At 39.7% G+C, this 18742-nt stretch overlaps 1 protein-coding gene across 5 annotated transcripts in view; it reads right to left on the bottom strand.

The window, feature by feature from the left end:
* LOC120525962 (protein phosphatase 1 regulatory subunit 12B) overlaps positions 1-18742 on the bottom strand; it is a 141321-nt gene that overhangs the window by 8564 nt on the left and 114015 nt on the right. Inside the window, exon 11 of one of the 5 annotated variants that reach the window (XR_005633050.1) lies at positions 14631-14819. The exons of 2 other annotated variants lie outside the window; for them this stretch is intronic. Coding sequence is in view for 2 of the 3 variants with exons in the window: in XM_039748711.1 (XP_039604645.1) it covers positions 18645-18680 (36 nt within the window). In the remaining variant the exon portion in view is untranslated. Of the gene's footprint in view, positions 1-12491; positions 13802-14630; positions 14820-18612; positions 18681-18742 lie in introns of those variants that run through there. 2 more of the 5 variants (XM_039748711.1, XM_039748712.1) reach the window with 2 other exon arrangements.

Genomic DNA, 18742 nt, shown 5'->3' with positions numbered 1-18742 from the left:
CTGACACAAGTGTGGGCAACCTGGCTATTGAACGACTTTCACATTTTCTTGTCCTTCCTTGAAACATTTGTGCCACTCAAACTGTTATCACCGCACACTGTTTTTATCATTTTATAAGTTTCTGTGGCTGTTTTGTTCAATTTTGGGAGAAATTTGATGTTGATTCGCTGTTTGATTTTTTTCACCCGACATTATCGCGGCAACTCGTGTAGAGATTGTTGTGCAAATACTGACTGGGCTATTTACAGGATATACCTAGCCAGTCGGCGGTTTATGAGGGTGTATAGGAGGGGATATAGTTCTATGATTTACAATTGGCCGACCTCCAGACTGTTTTCCAGGAAAGCCCCAAGCCCAGTCTGATTATTTTTGTGTCTCACCTCGTTTGAAAAAGAAAACACTAAGAATCAATAGTTGGCTGCACAAATATGTAGAAGGACAAGTTGATGGCATTTTCCATTGTCCAGTACCTCGCTTATTTCACAGGCTAGAATTATTACAACTTTTATAAAAGATGATTATTGAACCAGTCTTTGTTTAAATGACAAAGCAAATCACGGTCCTGTATTTGGAATTGTTTAACTTCTCGTATTCATCAGCTAGAAGAGGCTAATGGAGACAACAGAAGACAGGTCCACATAGTCACTAAAACCAAGAGAGATATTTGTCATTTTCATAGTTAGGATGACATAGTTTAAAGTAATGAGTTACTGTCATCTCATTACAATTGTGTGACACATTAATTTTAAACCTTGTAGTCACATTTGTTGTTACTAACTTAACTAGACTTGTATTGCTTGTGTTACATACAGTGCCTTGAAAATGAATTTGCCTCCTTCCTAATTTCCTCTATTTTTGCTTATTCGTAACACTTAATCATTTCTCAATGCTCAACAAATTTATTCTTTATTATAGTACAAAACACAACCTAAGTAAACATAAAGCACAGTTTTTAAATTATCATTTGATTTATTAAAGGAAAAAAGTTCAAGACTTTTATCACACATGTGAAACAGTAATTGCTCCTAAAATTACTTCTTGGTTGTGCTACATTTAGCAGCAACAACTGCAAACAAATGCTTCCAGTAACTGGAGATCAGTGCTATGAAGAATGGCCCATTCTTCTTCACAGAACTGTCTTAATTCAGCCACATTGGAGGGTTTTTAACTGCGAACTGTCCATTTAAGGTCCCGCCACAACATGGCAGCAGTTATGCTTGGGTGTGTCAAGTCTACCTTTCTACCATTTAAATTTGGTTCATTGATAAGTGACTAAGGAGACAATTTCTTTTTCACATGAGTGATAAAGGTGTTGATGATTATTGTTCCTTCAATAAATTAAATGATCATTTAAAAGCTGTGCATTGTGTTTGCTCAGGTTGCCTTTCATACTCTTTTAAATTTGGTTGGAGATCAGAAACAATTAATTGTTGTGAATAAGGAAAAATAAAGGACATCAGTAAGAAGGCAAATACTTTTTCATGGCACTTTAGTGTAAATGTAAATATCATAAGTCTCATTCTGTTTAATGAGGTGAATGTGGCTACTCAATCTGCGTTCACTGTCCCATTTTAACTGCACATGTAGTATGCCATTTTCACATACGCGGTGAGTACACTGAATTCTACAACATAGTCAGATCACTGCATGACATTTCTTTTTAGTTTGGGATTGCATTGAGCTCAGCTTTGTCGTTATTAAGATTTTGAGATTTAAACTGAAAGATAACAACTTTTCAGTTTCATGACACATGTAAAGATGGGATTAACAGAGAGAATTTCATTCTACTTAATGGAAGACAGAGCAAAGCAAATTGTGCCGTGTGTTTGGGATCTTTTATAATTAAATGTGTGATAGCCACATTAACACGGTAGAACTCCCATTTAGCATTTTTCTAGATGATGACTAAAGAAAGGTATAAATGCTGGAAAGTGTTAAATGAAGAAAATTGTCACCAATTTGCTAGGATCCTATTAGTACAGGTGTCAGTTTGCTGTATTTTTTTTTATTTTTATTTTATTGTAGTTATTTATATGATTAGTAACGTGATCCAATTTAAACTTGTCTTGATTTGTTTTGTTTTACTTGTGGTATTATTATGGTTCTTTTTGTTGTTTCAGATGTGTTGTTGATAACAATTGTGACAGTTATTAAACCACAAGAGCCTTAAGCACAACTACAGCACAGCACACACAACCTTGAGTTTGATTTTTAAAAACAAAATAAGGCCATGTTCGCACTGCAGTTACAACATTTTTAATTACAACTTTTTCACGAGCATGTGATGCAGACTTGATCTTCACAGATAAGTGTCCATCCATCCATCCTTTATCCAACCCGTTATATCCTAACTACAGGCTCACGGGGGTGTGCTGGAGTCAATCCCAGCCAACACAGGGTGCAAAGCAGGAAACAAACCCCAGGCAGGGACAGATAAGTTTGATTAACAAAAAATGACATGGAAGTACAACATTTCAGAAAAGTTTTACACTACTTTTTACATTATTTTACACTACACTATTTTTGTAACCACTGTTTTGCCTCCAAAACCTCAACCTTTCATTGTTGTCAGTCCTGCCTCCTTTGTCATGTCCACAGGTTTTTACATAGAGATATTGTAGTGATAACCAGTGAAAGCAGCAAACTGCAAGTTTCCATTTCCTGTTTGTCTTCTTTGTCATCATGAGCTGATGAATTCACTGATGTCCTGCACTGGAGTGCTGTGAAGTAGCGCAGCAACCATCATCTGTCAATTAATCCTGATCTGTCTGACAAAATGTTTTTTAGTCATTTTGCGTATGTGGTGCACATTCAGGATAGACATCAGTACAAAAAATATCAGATTTCAATCACTTACAAAACTGACTTGAATAGTCAAACTGAAAAAAAAAATCAAATATAAGGCAACAATCAGAATAGTGAGATTTAGCTGGAGTATAAATGCATCCTTAAAAGATCTGAGCTTCTTCAGGTAAGAACTTTTTTCAACGAATTAAATGCGGGAAATTGCTAAATATGAGAAGGTTAAATTGGTGTTCTACTGTATTTGGTCCCTTGTAATGAAGAGAATCTTGATCAAGGAGTTCATGAGGAATCAGATTTACAGAGGCACAAGTCTCTTTGATTTGCAATTAAATTAGTATGCTATTGTGGCATCCACCCCCAGCCGGGACGTCCAGGAGGACCGGAGGAGGGCTTGTGCCTCCTCCAGACCACAAGGGGGCAACCGCCCTGGTTGTGTTGGGGGCCAGGCGGTGCCCCGGTGCCTGAAGAACCCTGGACCTCAGCACTTTTGCCACACCAGAAATTGCTGGGGGGGAAGAAGACTGGGGACACCCAGAGGGCTTCCGGGTGCGCAGCCGGCACTTCCGCCACATGGGGGTGTGTCCGCAGGGGATTGCCGGGAAGCAGCTAAAGCCCATCCGGGTTGGGAAAAAAGGGGCTGCCTCCCTCCGTTCATCAGCAAGAGTCGGGTGGAAGAGGACGGAGCTGGAGAGAGGAGTGGTGGCGGCCAGAAGGAAGGCATCAGTGACTGTGAGGCCTGGACTTTGGGGGATCGGTGCTGGAGGCACTGGGTTTGCATGGAAATAACTGTACATAGTGTATATAAATAAATGTGTGTGTTGGGTGAACAAATGATGTCCGCCTGTCTGTGTTCGGGTCCAGTTCCAAACTATAAATGTTTGGTATCATAAAATATAGCACCATGTCCCACAATGCATTCAATCTTTTTTTCTTCTTTGTAATATTCCCCAAAAAATGGATGAGATATCTGTTTATGACAAAGTTATCTCAGACTTTGCCTTAAAGGATAATTTGGGTATTTTTCAAGTGAAAGTTGTTTCTTTACAAAAATTCATTTGCCAGGCAAAACTGCTCTAAAGTTAATCATTTTCTATAGTTTTAAAAAATATCTTGCCCACACTGGTGCTTTACATTGCAGTCTATGGGACATGGAGGAAAAGCCTAAAAATGTACCAAATACATCCAATGTTCAATCCAAGACAGTTGTTGAGTATTGATCCACGTCTTGTGATTACACACACGCTGTAAAATACTTTATACATTTTCCTTTTTGAATAAAAAACAATATTACGAGATTCAACCATTTTAAAACAGGACCAGCTGTGCTCAGCATTTAGTCTTCCTGCACAACAACCTTTCATCCACTCCAAGTGTGGTTTCCACTTAACTGATTAAATGACAGTAAATTTTTGGTGCTAAGTGGTTGGCTTTGTTTGGATTCACTTCCATATTTACTTGAGAATTCAAACAAATGAATAGAAATTGTATCCTTACCTTGAGAAGAATGGTAAAAGGAATATGCGATAAAATTATTATTTTCAGATGTGTCTTGTTTTCACAGATAAGTGTCGAAAACACAGAAGTCGCAGATCAATACTCAACAACTGTCTTAGTTAAAAAAAATGGACGTATTTGGTAAGTTTGTAAGTGTTCCAGCGTGGGCAAGGCATTTTTTTTTTTAATTTACAGAAACTGCTTCCATTTAGAAAACAATTACAAGTGGCAAATGAATATATATATAGAAATACATATACTGTATATGTTATCTGGTGGGTAACCACCTAATATTCACATTGCAATTCAGAATTGAAAAGAATATATATAAAGAGATTAAGTAAGTCCTTGAGTTTTTAATGCCTGCACTGTCCAACTTTGTGGTGTCCTCTGTCATCTGTTCAGTTTGTTCCTAAGACTTCAATGGCCTCTGCTGTTGAAAACATCCTACATTGTTCCTGTTCCCTAGAAGGCAGGCGCCGCTTCACCTAATGACTACGGACCAGTGGCACTTACAGTATGTCTCACATCATGAAGTCCTTTTGAGAGGCTGGTCCTGAACTATAAGAGTTCTCTTGTGGTAAACCACTTGGATCCACCACAGTTTGCCTGTCAGACAAAGACTGGAGTGGAGGATGTAATCATCTGTCTGTTCCACAAGGCTTATTCTCATGTGTGTAGGCAGCACTGTGAGGATTATGTTTTTTTGATTTCTTCAGTGCCTTCAGTACTATCCAGCCATCTCTGTCAAGGGGTAAACTCAGAGATTTGCAGGTGGATGAGCCTATGGTGTCCTGGATAATGAACTACCGTAGATTCCGGAATACAAGCCGAGAATTTCATCCTAGATTTTTGGCTTGGAGTTTGGGGGTCGGTTTATACAACGAGTATCATTTCAGATTCAAGATTTCCAGCGCAATGCTGGTTTTGCCGATGAATACGGAAGTAAATAATGACGAAACCACAGAGCCATCTTTCAGATGAAGAAGTAACTTTGCATGCCGGTACTTTAAATTTAAATAAAGAATTTATTCAAAAAAGTGTTTTAGTTGATTTTATTAATATAATGTATAATAAATTATCGGCAAGTTTAAAATAAAATTTTTTATTATGATTTACGATCCACAACTTGCGTTACGAAACGGATGCGGTCACGTGTATCCGCTTGCGCGATTGCAAACAAACAACCGAGAGCGTTAGTAGCGCCAGTCGGAGCCCAGATACATGTGTTTGTGGATGTAATTTCGAAACGAAGATGGACATTGTGTGGAAATATCTCCTCCTCCTCCCTTCCTGCAGCCCAAAGATGTCAAATTAAATGGTGAGTACAGTATGAAATTGTTTCTAGAATAGAATGCCTTTTATTGTCACTAAACGCATCTACAATGAGATTAAAAGCAGCTCCTTCAAGGCAGAAAAAAGTTCTGTATAGGGCTTGTATGGTTGTTTTTTAGCCTTAGCATAACACCGTATCTGCGGCCCCGCTTCTGCTTTCTTTCCCTCCTCCGTCTGTGTCGTCTCCTTGACCCGACAACAATCCACGGAGAGCCCGCTGGTCTCGCTATGTTGTCTGGGATGTTGTGCGTGTGATGGAAAACACTCGAAACGGATGTTTGGCTCTGGACACCGATGTCTATAAGGTTCTGAGTGGTGTAGCGGATGTTCGCCGAACCGATCGTGCACAAACAAGGACAAAAAAAAAAGTACAATAACAACAAAAAAGTGCACTGAAAAGGAGAGCCTTGATCTGCTGCGACCATGCGCACCGCCATGCTCCTAGCTTAATCGAAGTAGGCTAGGCACTTTTTATAACTTTTTGGTTAGTACATTAGAAAAATTATTGGTGTTTTGGTAAATTATGCACATTATACAACTCTTTTTTATTATGAAAAGGTTAAGTAAGTGTTGCAGTGGGACAAGTCTCCGGAAATCCACCCGCCGATGTACCGTATTTGGGTATATAGTTTCAACACAAAGGTTCCATTTTACCAAACTTCTCCGCAATCACTTCTTGGTTTCCATCAAAAATGTCGGCAGTCTCAAATTCTCACCGATAAACATTATAAATACACCTGAAGAGACACTTTAAAGGAAATGTAGAAAATTTTGCTTGGAGAAGGGGGTCGGCTTAAATACCGGTCATCGGCAAATACATGTAATTTAGTAGGTAGAGAAGGGGATCGGCTAATATACCGGGTCGGCCTGTATTTCGGGATCTACGGTATCAGACAAACCGCAGTTTATGAGGCTCAATAACTGTGTTTCTGATATGGATAACACTGGAGTAACACTGGAGCACCTCAATGAACAGTTGGGTCTTCTTTTCTCTTCACTCTGTACACCTCTGACTACCAGTATAACACCAGGTTATGTCACTTGCAGATATCCTCAGATGTTTGCACTTATGGGAGGTATTGATAAAGGGAATGAGACAGAGTATAGGAGTCAGGTGGAGAACATTGTTCCTTGGTGCAAAAAGAATTGTCTGCTACTAAACATAAGGAAATCCAGGAAAATGGTTATTGAATTTTGCCGCACCAAAGAACCTCTATGTCCCGTCACTATTTATGGAGTGGATGCAGAGGTGGTCCTCTCCTACAAGTACTTTGGGGTCTACATTAATGACATGTTGGACTTGCCTTGGAATACAGAAGAACTATATAAGAAAGGGCAGAGCAGGCTCTTTTTCCTTAGGAGACTGCATTCCTTTACTTTGTATAGTGACATCCTTTACACCTTCCATAACTCAATAATGGCCTGTGTGATTTTCTATGCTGTGGTGTGCTGGTCTTGTCACGGAAGGTCTCCCACATCACATTAGGTTCGGCAGTTGTACCCAAATCTGAAACTTCCTCACACAAACTGCGTGCAAACTCATTAGAAACAGCTTGGTCTTGGAGTCTGGCCAAGTCCAGGCTCATTATCCTAGTAGGTGGTAACCTATTGGACCTAAGCTGGCTCCTAATAGTAGCAACAACAAGTCTGTGGTCAGAATTCACAAACTGGGCACTTCTGTAGACCCTGCAGTTTTGCAAGAGCCTCCAGCGTCTGACCACAAGGATGCGATTGATCTCCTTCACCGCAACACCAGTATTGGAGTACCAAGTCCAACGATGCGGATCAGGGCACTGGAACCAGGATCCAGCGATTCGCAGCCCCTGACCTTTTGCAAAGTCAAGGAACATGGAGCCACTTTCACCATAGTCATCAGACCCATGGGGACCGAGACAATCCTCATAGCCAGCCCTGCCAGTGCCAGTGGTTGCACTGAAGTCACCCATGACCAGAGGAGTGTCACCCTGTGGGCATCCATCAACCACCGAGTAAAGCAGTTTGTGTGAAGAACTTTCAGATTTGGGTATGACTGCCAATCCTAATGTGATGTGGGACACCTTCCATGACAAGACCCTGAAGGTTGCTGAGGGTTGTGTTGGTGTTACTGGTGTTCCAAGAAGTAGGTGTTTTATCTTGCAGGGCACCCTGGATATCATCGAGAGGAGTGGCAGCGCACGGCTCAATGGCAACTCTGGTCTGTACCGAGAACTAAGAAGGATGGCTGCGAGGGTTCTGAGGGCAGATAAAGAGGCGTTTATTAGAGAAATCTGTGTGCAAGTGACACACCATCTGTGGTCTAGCGACCCATGTCCTGCTTACAGAGGAATCGAAGCATTACGCACATCTGAATCTGTTCCTCGGAGTGTCGCTGTCAGGGGGGTTGCAAACTGGGATCCCAAGTTGTTTTGTCATGTAGTGGGTGCAGCAACGCACTGTACCAGTGCATGCTCCCCAGTATGACTTGACTTGGTGTGCTGGGCTGGTAACATCACTTTAAGAGAGGCCCACTGAATCAACAAGCTAATTAAAAGGTCAGGCTCAGTTATAGGATGCACTCTGGAGATAGTAGCAAAGGAGAGAATTAAAAAAAGCTGAGTGCCATTATGAACAATGCAGCACAACCTCTCTCTGACACACTCATACTGAGTGCTTACAGCCAATGAATCATCCAGCAGAAGTGTGTCAAGAAACACTACTGGGGCTCCTATATACCAACAACAATATGTCTGCATAATGCCTCAGTGTGACTATCTATCTATCTATCTATCTATCTATCTATCTATCTATCTATCTATCTATCTATCTATCTATCTATCTATCTATCTATCTATCTATCTATCTATCCCATTTTTGTGAAGAAATAACTTTGACTTGAGAAATACCTAACTTATCCTTTAATTGTTAGTGAATGTAAAATAGTTACTTATAAAATGTACATGCTTTCTTCCTGATCATGAAATGTCTTTTTGATAGTTCAAAGAGCACCAAGATGAGAGACACGTAGAGATGGGTATATTTGTTATGTTATACAGGGTGGTCCAGATCTAATTATGCAGATCCAGATCATCTCAATGACTGATTTATGCGTGGACGATTCCAGTTTGGCACGAAGGCGATTCTTCATGTCGTCAGTTTGCACACTTCTCGATGGTCCGGGATTTTTCGGGTGATTTTCTATGTAATAAACTTAATAAGTTATAGCGTAATGAAAATTGCATAATTAGATCTGGACCATCCTATACAATAAACACTGCCAATAGCTGGCCTTACCCAATCAGTAAGTGCTCTCATCTGCTGGCCTCTGCGCTAGCAGTAATTGCAATGTTTTTTGTCTTCATATTTGTGAATATTTGAGCAGTTAAGTTAATTTCATTTATAATTAAGGTCATTCTTAATTCAAGAAAACTCTTTGTGAACTAACAGCCACTACTCCAACATATTTTTGAAGGATATCCACTGCTAGTTGTAATTTCCTCCTTATTAAAATACTGGGAAGTAAATCTTGTACTTTCAGCTATACAGCATCTTCATGAGTTCAGACGTTAAGATAAAGTAATGTGATTACTATTTCGAGGAAATAAAGAATAACATAATCCTGTTACAATTTGGGAGAATGTGTTAGTATTAACACATTATAGTGATTTAATGGATTACTTTACAGAGTGCCACTTAAGATGTGTTGTATGTTCCACAATTTTTTTGGTTGATTTAAAATCTTGGTCTCTTATTTATATCTTATTTATCTACGCTGGTATCCTGAAGGTTGCCGGTTCAAATCCACGTCACTGCCAAAAGAGATCCTACTCTGCTGGGCCCTTGAGCAAGGCCCTTAACCTTCAATTGCTCCAGGGATGCTGTACAATAGCTGACCCTGCAATCTGACCGCAAGGGGTATGCAAAAACTAACAAATTCCTAATACAAGAAATTGTATAAGGCGAAATAAAGAAAAAAAAAAAAACACTGAAATAATGCATATAAAAGATTGGTGAGATTGGCTGGGTGACTGATTTTCTCTAATTAATTCTACAATACCTTAGGAATAGAAAGAAAAATATAATGTGACCTTAAAGGAAAATATAAAAGATGCTGAATCCATTTACCTTGCCATTGTCCAAAAAATTCAGGGATATTAAATTCAAGTACATATATAAAAAAAATCCCAAAAAAAAACGCATCATACAACTTCTGAATGAGGGGAATCTGTAACTTCATCCTAGAAGACTCAATAGTGTGCCAGGCCAACCCTGAGTGATTATCCATAGCTTCCTGGCATTCTACGAAAGTGCTACCAAGAAAAAGGTCGAGAAGAACTTCCATGTTTTTAAGACCTGGTCTAGCTAAGCACACCACTTGCTACTGGGATTGTTAGCATTCCGACCACTCATCAGCATTCTTATCCACCTGGATTATCACGCTGTCAATTTGTTTCTGTTATCATAGAGTAATTAGATGCCACCTGCCTATTACCACATCCAGGCTGCTTCCTCAAGTGAAATTAATTTGCTATAAACCCTCATAAGCGTTCCATTGTGTCTCCTTATCTCATCATATAAAAGTTAATTATTACGACAAAAGGAATGCAACAAAAAGAGGGAGACACAGTGAACAAGTGTTACATAAGTTTCGTCTACAACACATCAAGTAGTCAAGTCAATGAACACCATAAGCAGGGGTGAGGTGCTTTGATGAAGAGCATGCTACTGGTGAGGGCAACATGTATTGAGTGGACAGACATTATTGTTATGTTGGAATTAGTCCAGTTAACTGTCTTGTACAGTTTTTAAAAATGTAACAGGATGATTATTTTCAATCTAATGGTAGCGTATAAATTGGATGAAGAATAAATCACTGCGATGCATACCTCTTAAGTAAACTACATGGGGGTTTCAAATTAGACCTGGCGGTTGCAGCTGCTAACTTCTGGAAGATCTGTGTTCCATTCGTTGTAAACATTTTGCCAGTGTGTGCCAACAAAATGGAATAAATACTACTAAAGCACTAGACTAAGGCACATGACACTTAGATCTTTATGACCAGCGCAGATTTTGGATTTTGTGTGGAACTGATCATTTCCTAGGACGCTGGGATGAGTTTAACTTTGTCCCAAGATGTTTGTACTGCTACAGTGGTACGGAGGTACTGACGTTGGGTAGGCAAAGGTTTTCAGCACAAATCAGAAACATACAAATTGTTTTTTAACCAGCTTTACTGAAATAAACTTATATAATGTAACTGAACACAGTTTCAGAGAAGTTTACTCTGTCTATATAAACCCCTGAAGGTGGGAGCTGTAAGATGATGTGCTGGAAACACACAAGACTTGCTCAAAAGAAAATTTTCAGCACTTTCAATGTCTAATTAATTGAAAATGTTTGCAACATACTGTCAGGGTTGGTTTCTGTATGATGCTATTATGTCAGCTTTTCACTGGATATGTTTTAAGTAATACTTGATGTTTGTTTTTAATTTTACTAGGGAACTCCGCCCCCTGCTCGCTTTGCTTGCCCACCCCCAGGTTTGGTTTACTGGATATACAATTCAAAAGAGATTGTTATTTTCATGGGAATTGTTACATATGCATTATGTTCACTTTTACTTTAAAACTTTTGTAGAAACAATACTTGTCCTTTATTTCCGGCCCTGGGCGTGGTTAAATCTCTTTCTCACAGGACATATAATGCTGCTCGTGTTGTGAAGGGTGGGGCTGAATACACGCTAAGGAGTTGCAGTCGGATCATCTGCTGACTTGTCTGCTGGCGAGCTGTGTTTTCTCCTTGTCATGCTACAGATCAATCATTTCAAAGCCTGTACAGCAGCTGTCCTTTTGCCACTTTCCGTCTCTGCCGCTCACGTTGTGAATGGAGGGGGAGGGGGAAGGGGGGGGAATGAACGCCCACTAAAGAGAAGCGATTGGATCATCTGCTGACTTCCTGCTGCTGCTGCCAAGCTGTGTGTTCTGCTTGTTGCTTGTCATCGTTTTAAGAGCTGGGAGCACATGATGACTGTCTGCCAAAAGCATTCCAACAACTGCTTGGTTAGATGTCCGCAATTGTTTTAAATGTTGTCTCACTGCCTTGTCTCGCGTGACGTTAAAGTGTCTCTCGCGGAATGTCAAATTGCAATCTCATGGCACCAAGTCTCATGTTTAAGGTCCCCACAAGATGCTCTGTGACCAATCTCTTTCATCTCACGGGTTTTTAAAGTGTCTTCTGAGAAGATTATGTCTTGTCTCCCTGGTCTCCCTTCCAGATTTTTTTTTTTATAATAGAGAGATAGTTGTTTTAAAGGATTATTTATTAGCATTTTCTTATGATGTCATTTTCTTTTGGTACAGGAGTCAGCATTTTTATGTATTGTTTCAGGGGTCATGAGTGACATCAGGGATTATGGAATATAATGCTTGATCCTTGGGATCACATGATTGTCCAAGTTTGCGGATTTCTCAAAGAAAAATATCAAAGCTCGTTTGTGTGATTTGGATTCCTATGTCTTTATTTTGACCACGAGTTAGGGTTCGATATTGTGCTTTGACGCTTAGTTTCTTTCTTCCCTGTTTTGACTATTGCTGAATGCATGACACTTACTCTGTGGTTAATTTGAAATATCCAACTTGGCACTGCAGAGCCCAGGAACAATCCATCTCCAAGTGCATGCACAGTTGGAATTAAAAAATGTTTATCTAATTTAATCTAAAATAGAGTTGTGTATTTTAAGCACAGGATGCCTCTACTATAGATAGGTGGACTGTCCTTCCCATCCACCCAATGGCTAGATCTTCCACCACTTTGGAGACCTCAAAGATGTCAACAATGGAACAACAAGGTTACTAAAAAAGTAAAGAAGTGGCTGTGATTGCAGGCCAGAGACTGGTGTAGGAAACACATGCATACGTCTGTCAGTCAATTAATGAAGAAGCACTGTAAATACATCTAGATATCCTGTAATTAAATTCAAACAATTCCATAATCTGTTAATAGCAATAAAAAAGTGTGCTGCAAAAGTTTCTGGGCAACATTTTGTGCATAAAGGGTAAGTGGTAAACCACAAAGAGGCAAATTAGCTATGACTATCACATTAAGACTATCATATTAAAATAAAGGTGTCTAGCTGTATGGGTTAAGTGTGAGCTTATCAGCTAATGAGAATTTAATGATGCCAGTATCATTACTGTGATTCATAGTAAAAGTGTTGTAAAGTTACAACTCATGGGACCAATAAAGCCGTATCACGGTAGATGATGTCTCTAATTACACTCTGATTGGATGATACTGTAACCTTATCAATCATTCAGTCAAGATTCTTCTCTTTAATTTCTCCTCGCATTCATTTTCCAAATCCATGTATTCTTTTTGAGGTTCATGCAAGGCCAAAAACCTATCCCAGAAACAATGGGTACAAGAAAGGAATGAAGCCTGTAGAGGATGATAGGCCATTGCAGGGCACCATTGTTCAAAGTCTTTTATTCATTAGCATAAAAGCATTTAAGATTTGGGATGAACATGGAGTACCAAAAGAAAACCTACATAAACATGAGCAGAATCTGAAAATTTCTCAGGAATAGTGTTTGACCTGAGGCCAAAGCATTCAGTACAGAACCATAATGCACCCCCAGATACTTAACAATCACATCCAAATACTTTTAGATAAAAATGTACATTACATTTTCAATCCTGCCTGATTCTTATTTTTATTTTCATGTGTATTAAAAATGCAAAATCCTAATACTAAATACTTTTCTATATTCTAATGTACATGTCTAAGTATAAAAGAAAAATGTATACATTGTTAATTTATATTTTATAGTCTGTTGAATAACTAGCCTAGCCTCATACTTGTCTTTAATATTCTGGTACAGTTTTGTTACTTAACAATCAAATATGCATTTAATTGCTACATTGTAGTGCCACAGAGTTGCTGTGTCACATACGTGTGCTTGGGAGACGGTTTAAGGGCTCTGGCGATGACCAAACCAGGGTCTGCTGCTGTGTTCTAATGTCTTCTCTCTGCAGAATGAATGAGTGACGGCCTTTCCACCGCTGACGTCACTTCGGTTGTCTGCCCTCCTGGACCTCTACTTCCTGCCTGGAATCCACATGACCACACACACTCCCTGTCATTGCCGGCAGTTCTTGTTTGGACTCACATCTGGAAAGGCATACTTTGTGTCTGAGAAAAGACAATTTATTTTTTGTTTGCTCTACATTATATGGAGTCATGGACATGCCCCAAACCTTTCTATGTCAATTGCCTTCTTTTACAACAGTTAAACGATTGGCATCTCAGCTGCTAGTCATTAAACTATTTTTTTTCTTTCTTCAACAGAGACTGAAACAGGCTTCTCCATAAATGTCTATTCTAAGTTTATTGCAAACTTGCAAAGCTCTACAATCCATTTAGCTACAGCAGTTGGCAAATAGGGACATCCAGTCATTGATTATCACATCATTTTGAAACTTGTATCCTGAAGCTTAACATAATGGTAGGATTTCCTAAAAAAGAAGGACTCTGCCAAGTGTGGAGCTGGAAGCCACAAAACAGCACAAAGATGACCTGAAGGGTTTCATGAGCCCTTGTGTGCATACTCCTTTTTATTGTTCTATCTCAGTCTTTTCTAGAAGGTTTCCATGTGGTCCTCAAGTTCATGTTTTATGTAGCTGTCCCCTCACAGCCATGCTGCTAGGTCAGTGAGTGACTACATATTTGCTGGGTGTTTGTGTGGACTGTATGTGTTTGAGCATGGTGCATGGTGGACTGGCATCCATTTCAGGCTTCATTCCAAATATCATTTACATTCGTGTCAGAATAAGCCATCCCATATGACAGAAAAGCAGAAAAACAAACAGGAAGGAGATATTAACTAATAGTTTTTTTCAGTATACATTTTTTTGAATATGAGCATTCAAGTAAACATACCCCTCTTTCCATTATTTTCACAGCTTTCATTCTTCAATATCAGTGCATGCGCAATAAAACAAGAGATAAGAATGAAACCTGCCTGGCAGCAGAGTACAGGAAGACAAAGAAGAGGACGTGAGATGGACTGAGTGAGTTAAAGGTCCTCTGTCTCAGGCAGTGGAGAGACCTCCGACAGTCTGGCCACGACTCGTGTCATGGCTCTGTTTTCTGCCACAAGCCGCTCATTCACCTGCCGTAAGGTTATGATCTGACTTAACTGTGGGAGGGTCTGCAGGGGTCAGACAGAGTGAAAGACAGGAAGGGAGAGAAAGACAATAAGACAGACAGACATAGACAGAAAATGAGACTGGACATCACATTCATTTTTTCTCACTTGCTACTGACCAGTGACCTCTACCTATCACACCATAGCTTATTGTAACAGCATGGCAATGAAACACCCAGCAGGGCCAAACCTAAAAGCATATGCTTGTTGGGCCTGGCAGAAGTGGCACAACACTGGCATGCCTTATTTCTTCATAGACAACTCACCAATACATTTTTTCTTCCCCTTTCCCTGTGGTCAATAAAAATCTAGTATTTTAAAGGATGAGGGCACAGAAAGTGTGTGTTCTGATTCTGATTTTCAATAGCATAATTCACAGACTAAGACAGGGCTATTGTGTGTCTGCGACCAGGGCTATTGGTACCCAGCAGGACAACAGCTTTAATGGGTTTATGGTTCAGAGGTACAATATCTCCAGGAGTCACAAGGAGGCAGTGTTGCTGGATGGCCATGGCAGTTTAAAGGTGAGCCCTAACCCCAGATGAAATTTCAGAAAAGAGCCCAGCAAAGAGATAAGTCTAAACTAAAGTTTTATAAGCCTTAGAAGGAAAAGTTGGAGGTTAACAGAAGGTGAGTGGAAAACCAGTGTAGGTACAAAGGGGTGACAGCTGGCATATAAGTAACACATTATCAAATTCCCTTGACTTGTAGGAACATTACATCCTGAAGGACAAATACCCTTAGTGCCTTAAATAGTATGCACCTACACCAGGGGTGAAAAACTCCGATCCTGGAGGGCTGCAGGTTTTCATTTTAACTATTTTCTTAATCAATTCTTAATTAACTTCATTTAATTGATTTTCTATTTAAGACTCAGACCCTTTAATGCAGGGCTAAGTAACATTGGTCCAACGTTTTGTTCAAACCCAATTGCTTCATGAGAAGTAATTTATTGCTGATAAAACATATTTCTCAAGCAACATTTTTCTGCTTCATTTTAGTTGTCTTCCTTGTTAAATTTTTGAACACTTAATTGGCTATTTTCATCTTAAACAGCTGCATTTATTATTTATAATTGCTCCTTAATTATCAATAAGATGTAAATGACAAAGGAAAAAGCAGTTTTCCTTCTAACTTGTCTCAATTTACATCTGTATGTTTTTTACTGGTTTAATAAAACACTTAGAATGAAACTGAAGAGAAAAACTGAAAGTTACCTTTCCATTTCAGACTTCAAATCATTTGAATGATATCATTAAAAAGAAAAAAAAATCTACAATTTAAGAATGACTTGATATTGTAGAGATAAAACACGTAACAAGTCATGATATTAAATAAGATCTTTTATGGATAAGCAAGGATTTTTTTCTAATTAAGGAACTGGGTTGGAACAAAAAACTGCAGCTACTACACTCCTCCAGGACTGACATTTGAGCTAACATATCGTTATGCATGTGGGCTTCATGAGTGTCTAATAATAATTTCCATTCATGCTCCCTGAACAGAGGAAATCTCTCTCAAAGATGACTGACATTACGTCCAGCAACATGAATTAGCAGTAAACCTGAGGAACTCAGCAAACCCTGTGCTGTTTAACTAAAGTCGATGTCACATTATACAAGTTATTGTCAGAGGGATGTCAAACATAACAACTGCAGTTGCTGAGCCTGCTGCCAAAGGATGTCAGATTCCAAAAGTAGAAATCACAATATGTCAAATTAGAGACTATGTGACAACTTTCCAGCCCAGTTTCACATTTCCACAGTATCGCGGGCTGAGCCCTTTTTGTGATAACTAATGATGTGCTGCCTGATGAGAATAGCTTCACAGGTACAGCAAGTCCAGAAACAATCGTAACAATTTTTTCCATTCTTTCCATTCTGCCATTGTACGTAAAACACACAAAATCAGACAGCCAAGTCTCTCCCCTATTTGTCAGGTCCAAAACACCCGTGTTCCTTATTCCTCGTGGCTGTAATATATGCATTGCATTTCTGTGTGACGATCATTGCTGGTCAGTTGTCACACGTACACAAGCCTGCTCCTACAACAACTGTTTGATTTTGTTGAGGTGAGTTACAGACTGGTTAGACTGAATCACTGGGTATATCTGAGTGTATTACTGGTGGTCACAGAGTGTGTCGTGACTTCTACCAACCTGCAAATGAAGTCTGCGACCGACAATCACTGGGAAGATCTTGTAATGTGATTTTGTCTTAAGGTACTGCATCTTATATTCACTTTACCAAAGAATAACCAACATAATAAATCAAACATCTTTTCATGTTCATTGCACCCTTATTGTTCCTCACTTCCATTAATACTGGAGCATAGATTTTGCCCTTGCTTGCTTACTCATTTTTGTTCTGTGGAATTTTTTTTCTCAAGAACTAATTTAAGGGGGTATGAAACCTGATATATACCTGATATGAGGAATAAGTTCTGGAGCATGACTCTCCACTTCTGCTGGGGTTTGAAAATAGATAAGCCATGAAGAGAACAAGTGAAATTTTGGCCAATTAAGTTGTCCCCTACTGTTTTGCACCAAGAGATGGATATCATTTTCCATTTTTAGTAGAGAACATCAGTGAGGACTGCTCTAGTATTCCAAGTCATTGGCACAAATCTCTAAAATACTACTCTGACTGTAGGATACTCAACTCCACCCACTCCAACCCTAAAGTTCCGTTAAATTCTTATGACAATAATTTTATTTATACACAAGGGAGAATGCATTTAGGTGCAAAAAGATTTGATGAAAACAGCAAACAGACAGTAACATCTGGTCAGATTAATTACATAACCACTCAGAAGGCCCTGTTAATCAACGAGTGCAATCTGGAAGGTAGAACAGAGTAGAGGGAGGTCACTAGATAAGGCTGTCCTATCACAATAGTGCAGTCCAGACCTAGGCAGGTGTAAATGATGCAAGGAGTTCTGGTGTTCAACTGAAGAAATCATGGCCACCCTAAAATCATTTTTGTGGCAAACAGTTTCTTCAAATATTCCTCTGAATTTACTTAAGGAGTAGTGAGAAGAAACTAAGGAAAGAAGCCTTTTTGTAAATGAAATGTTGGTAATCAAGGGAGGATAGAAGCTGAGAAGAACATGGTGAGTTCATTCTGGAATGCAATCTCAGCTATCCTGTAAATTAATCATTTTTACAATAGCCCTGCTACATAGCTGGGCATGTGTGTGGTGTGTGTGTGTTTGAATGTAAAAGATATCCATCCATCCAGTATCCAACCCTCTATATCCTAATTACAGGGTCACGGGGGTCTACTGGAGCCAATACCAGCCAACACAGGGCGCAAAGCAGGAAATAAACCCCGGACAGGGTGCGCACACACACACACACAAGCGACAATTTAGGATCGCCAATGCACCTAACCTGCATGTCTTTGGGCTGTGGGAGGAAACCAGAGAATCCGAGAAAACCCACACAGACACGGGGAGAACATGCAAACTCCATGCAGGGAGGACCCGGGAAGTGAACCCAGGTCCCCTAACTGCGAGGCAGCAATGCTACACACTGCACCACCGTGCCGCCTGTAAAAGACATTTCAGCACAAAAGTAGCAGGTGGTGGCACAGGCTCTGTGGCTGGCATACTGCATAAATTGATACTGATGGGTGAGTAATGACACAAGTACAGAAGAACAACGCAATAGAACAGAAGAAACAGAAGAAGTGAAGATCACACCAGCTGCAGGTGGGACACTCCAGTGACAAACATAAAGCAATGTGTCTGCACAGCTGGTGGAATATGTGCGGCAGCATCTTCTAGAGCCACTCACCAGTTGCTTTCTGTTGTTTTTTCCCCAATAAACTAGTGATGAAAAGACCTAGGCCTCTGCTGGTTTTCCTGAGGAATCATAACACCAAAAGTCAAATCACTGGATGAGACACAATTCAATAGGTGACTGT

Source organism: Polypterus senegalus, chromosome 3 (assembly GCF_016835505.1).
Source record: "Polypterus senegalus isolate Bchr_013 chromosome 3, ASM1683550v1, whole genome shotgun sequence".
Lineage (NCBI taxonomy): Eukaryota > Metazoa > Chordata > Cladistia > Polypteriformes > Polypteridae > Polypterus > Polypterus senegalus.
The sequence above is the reverse complement of the archived record's forward strand: the minus strand, read 5'-3'. Positions and strand labels throughout refer to the sequence as shown.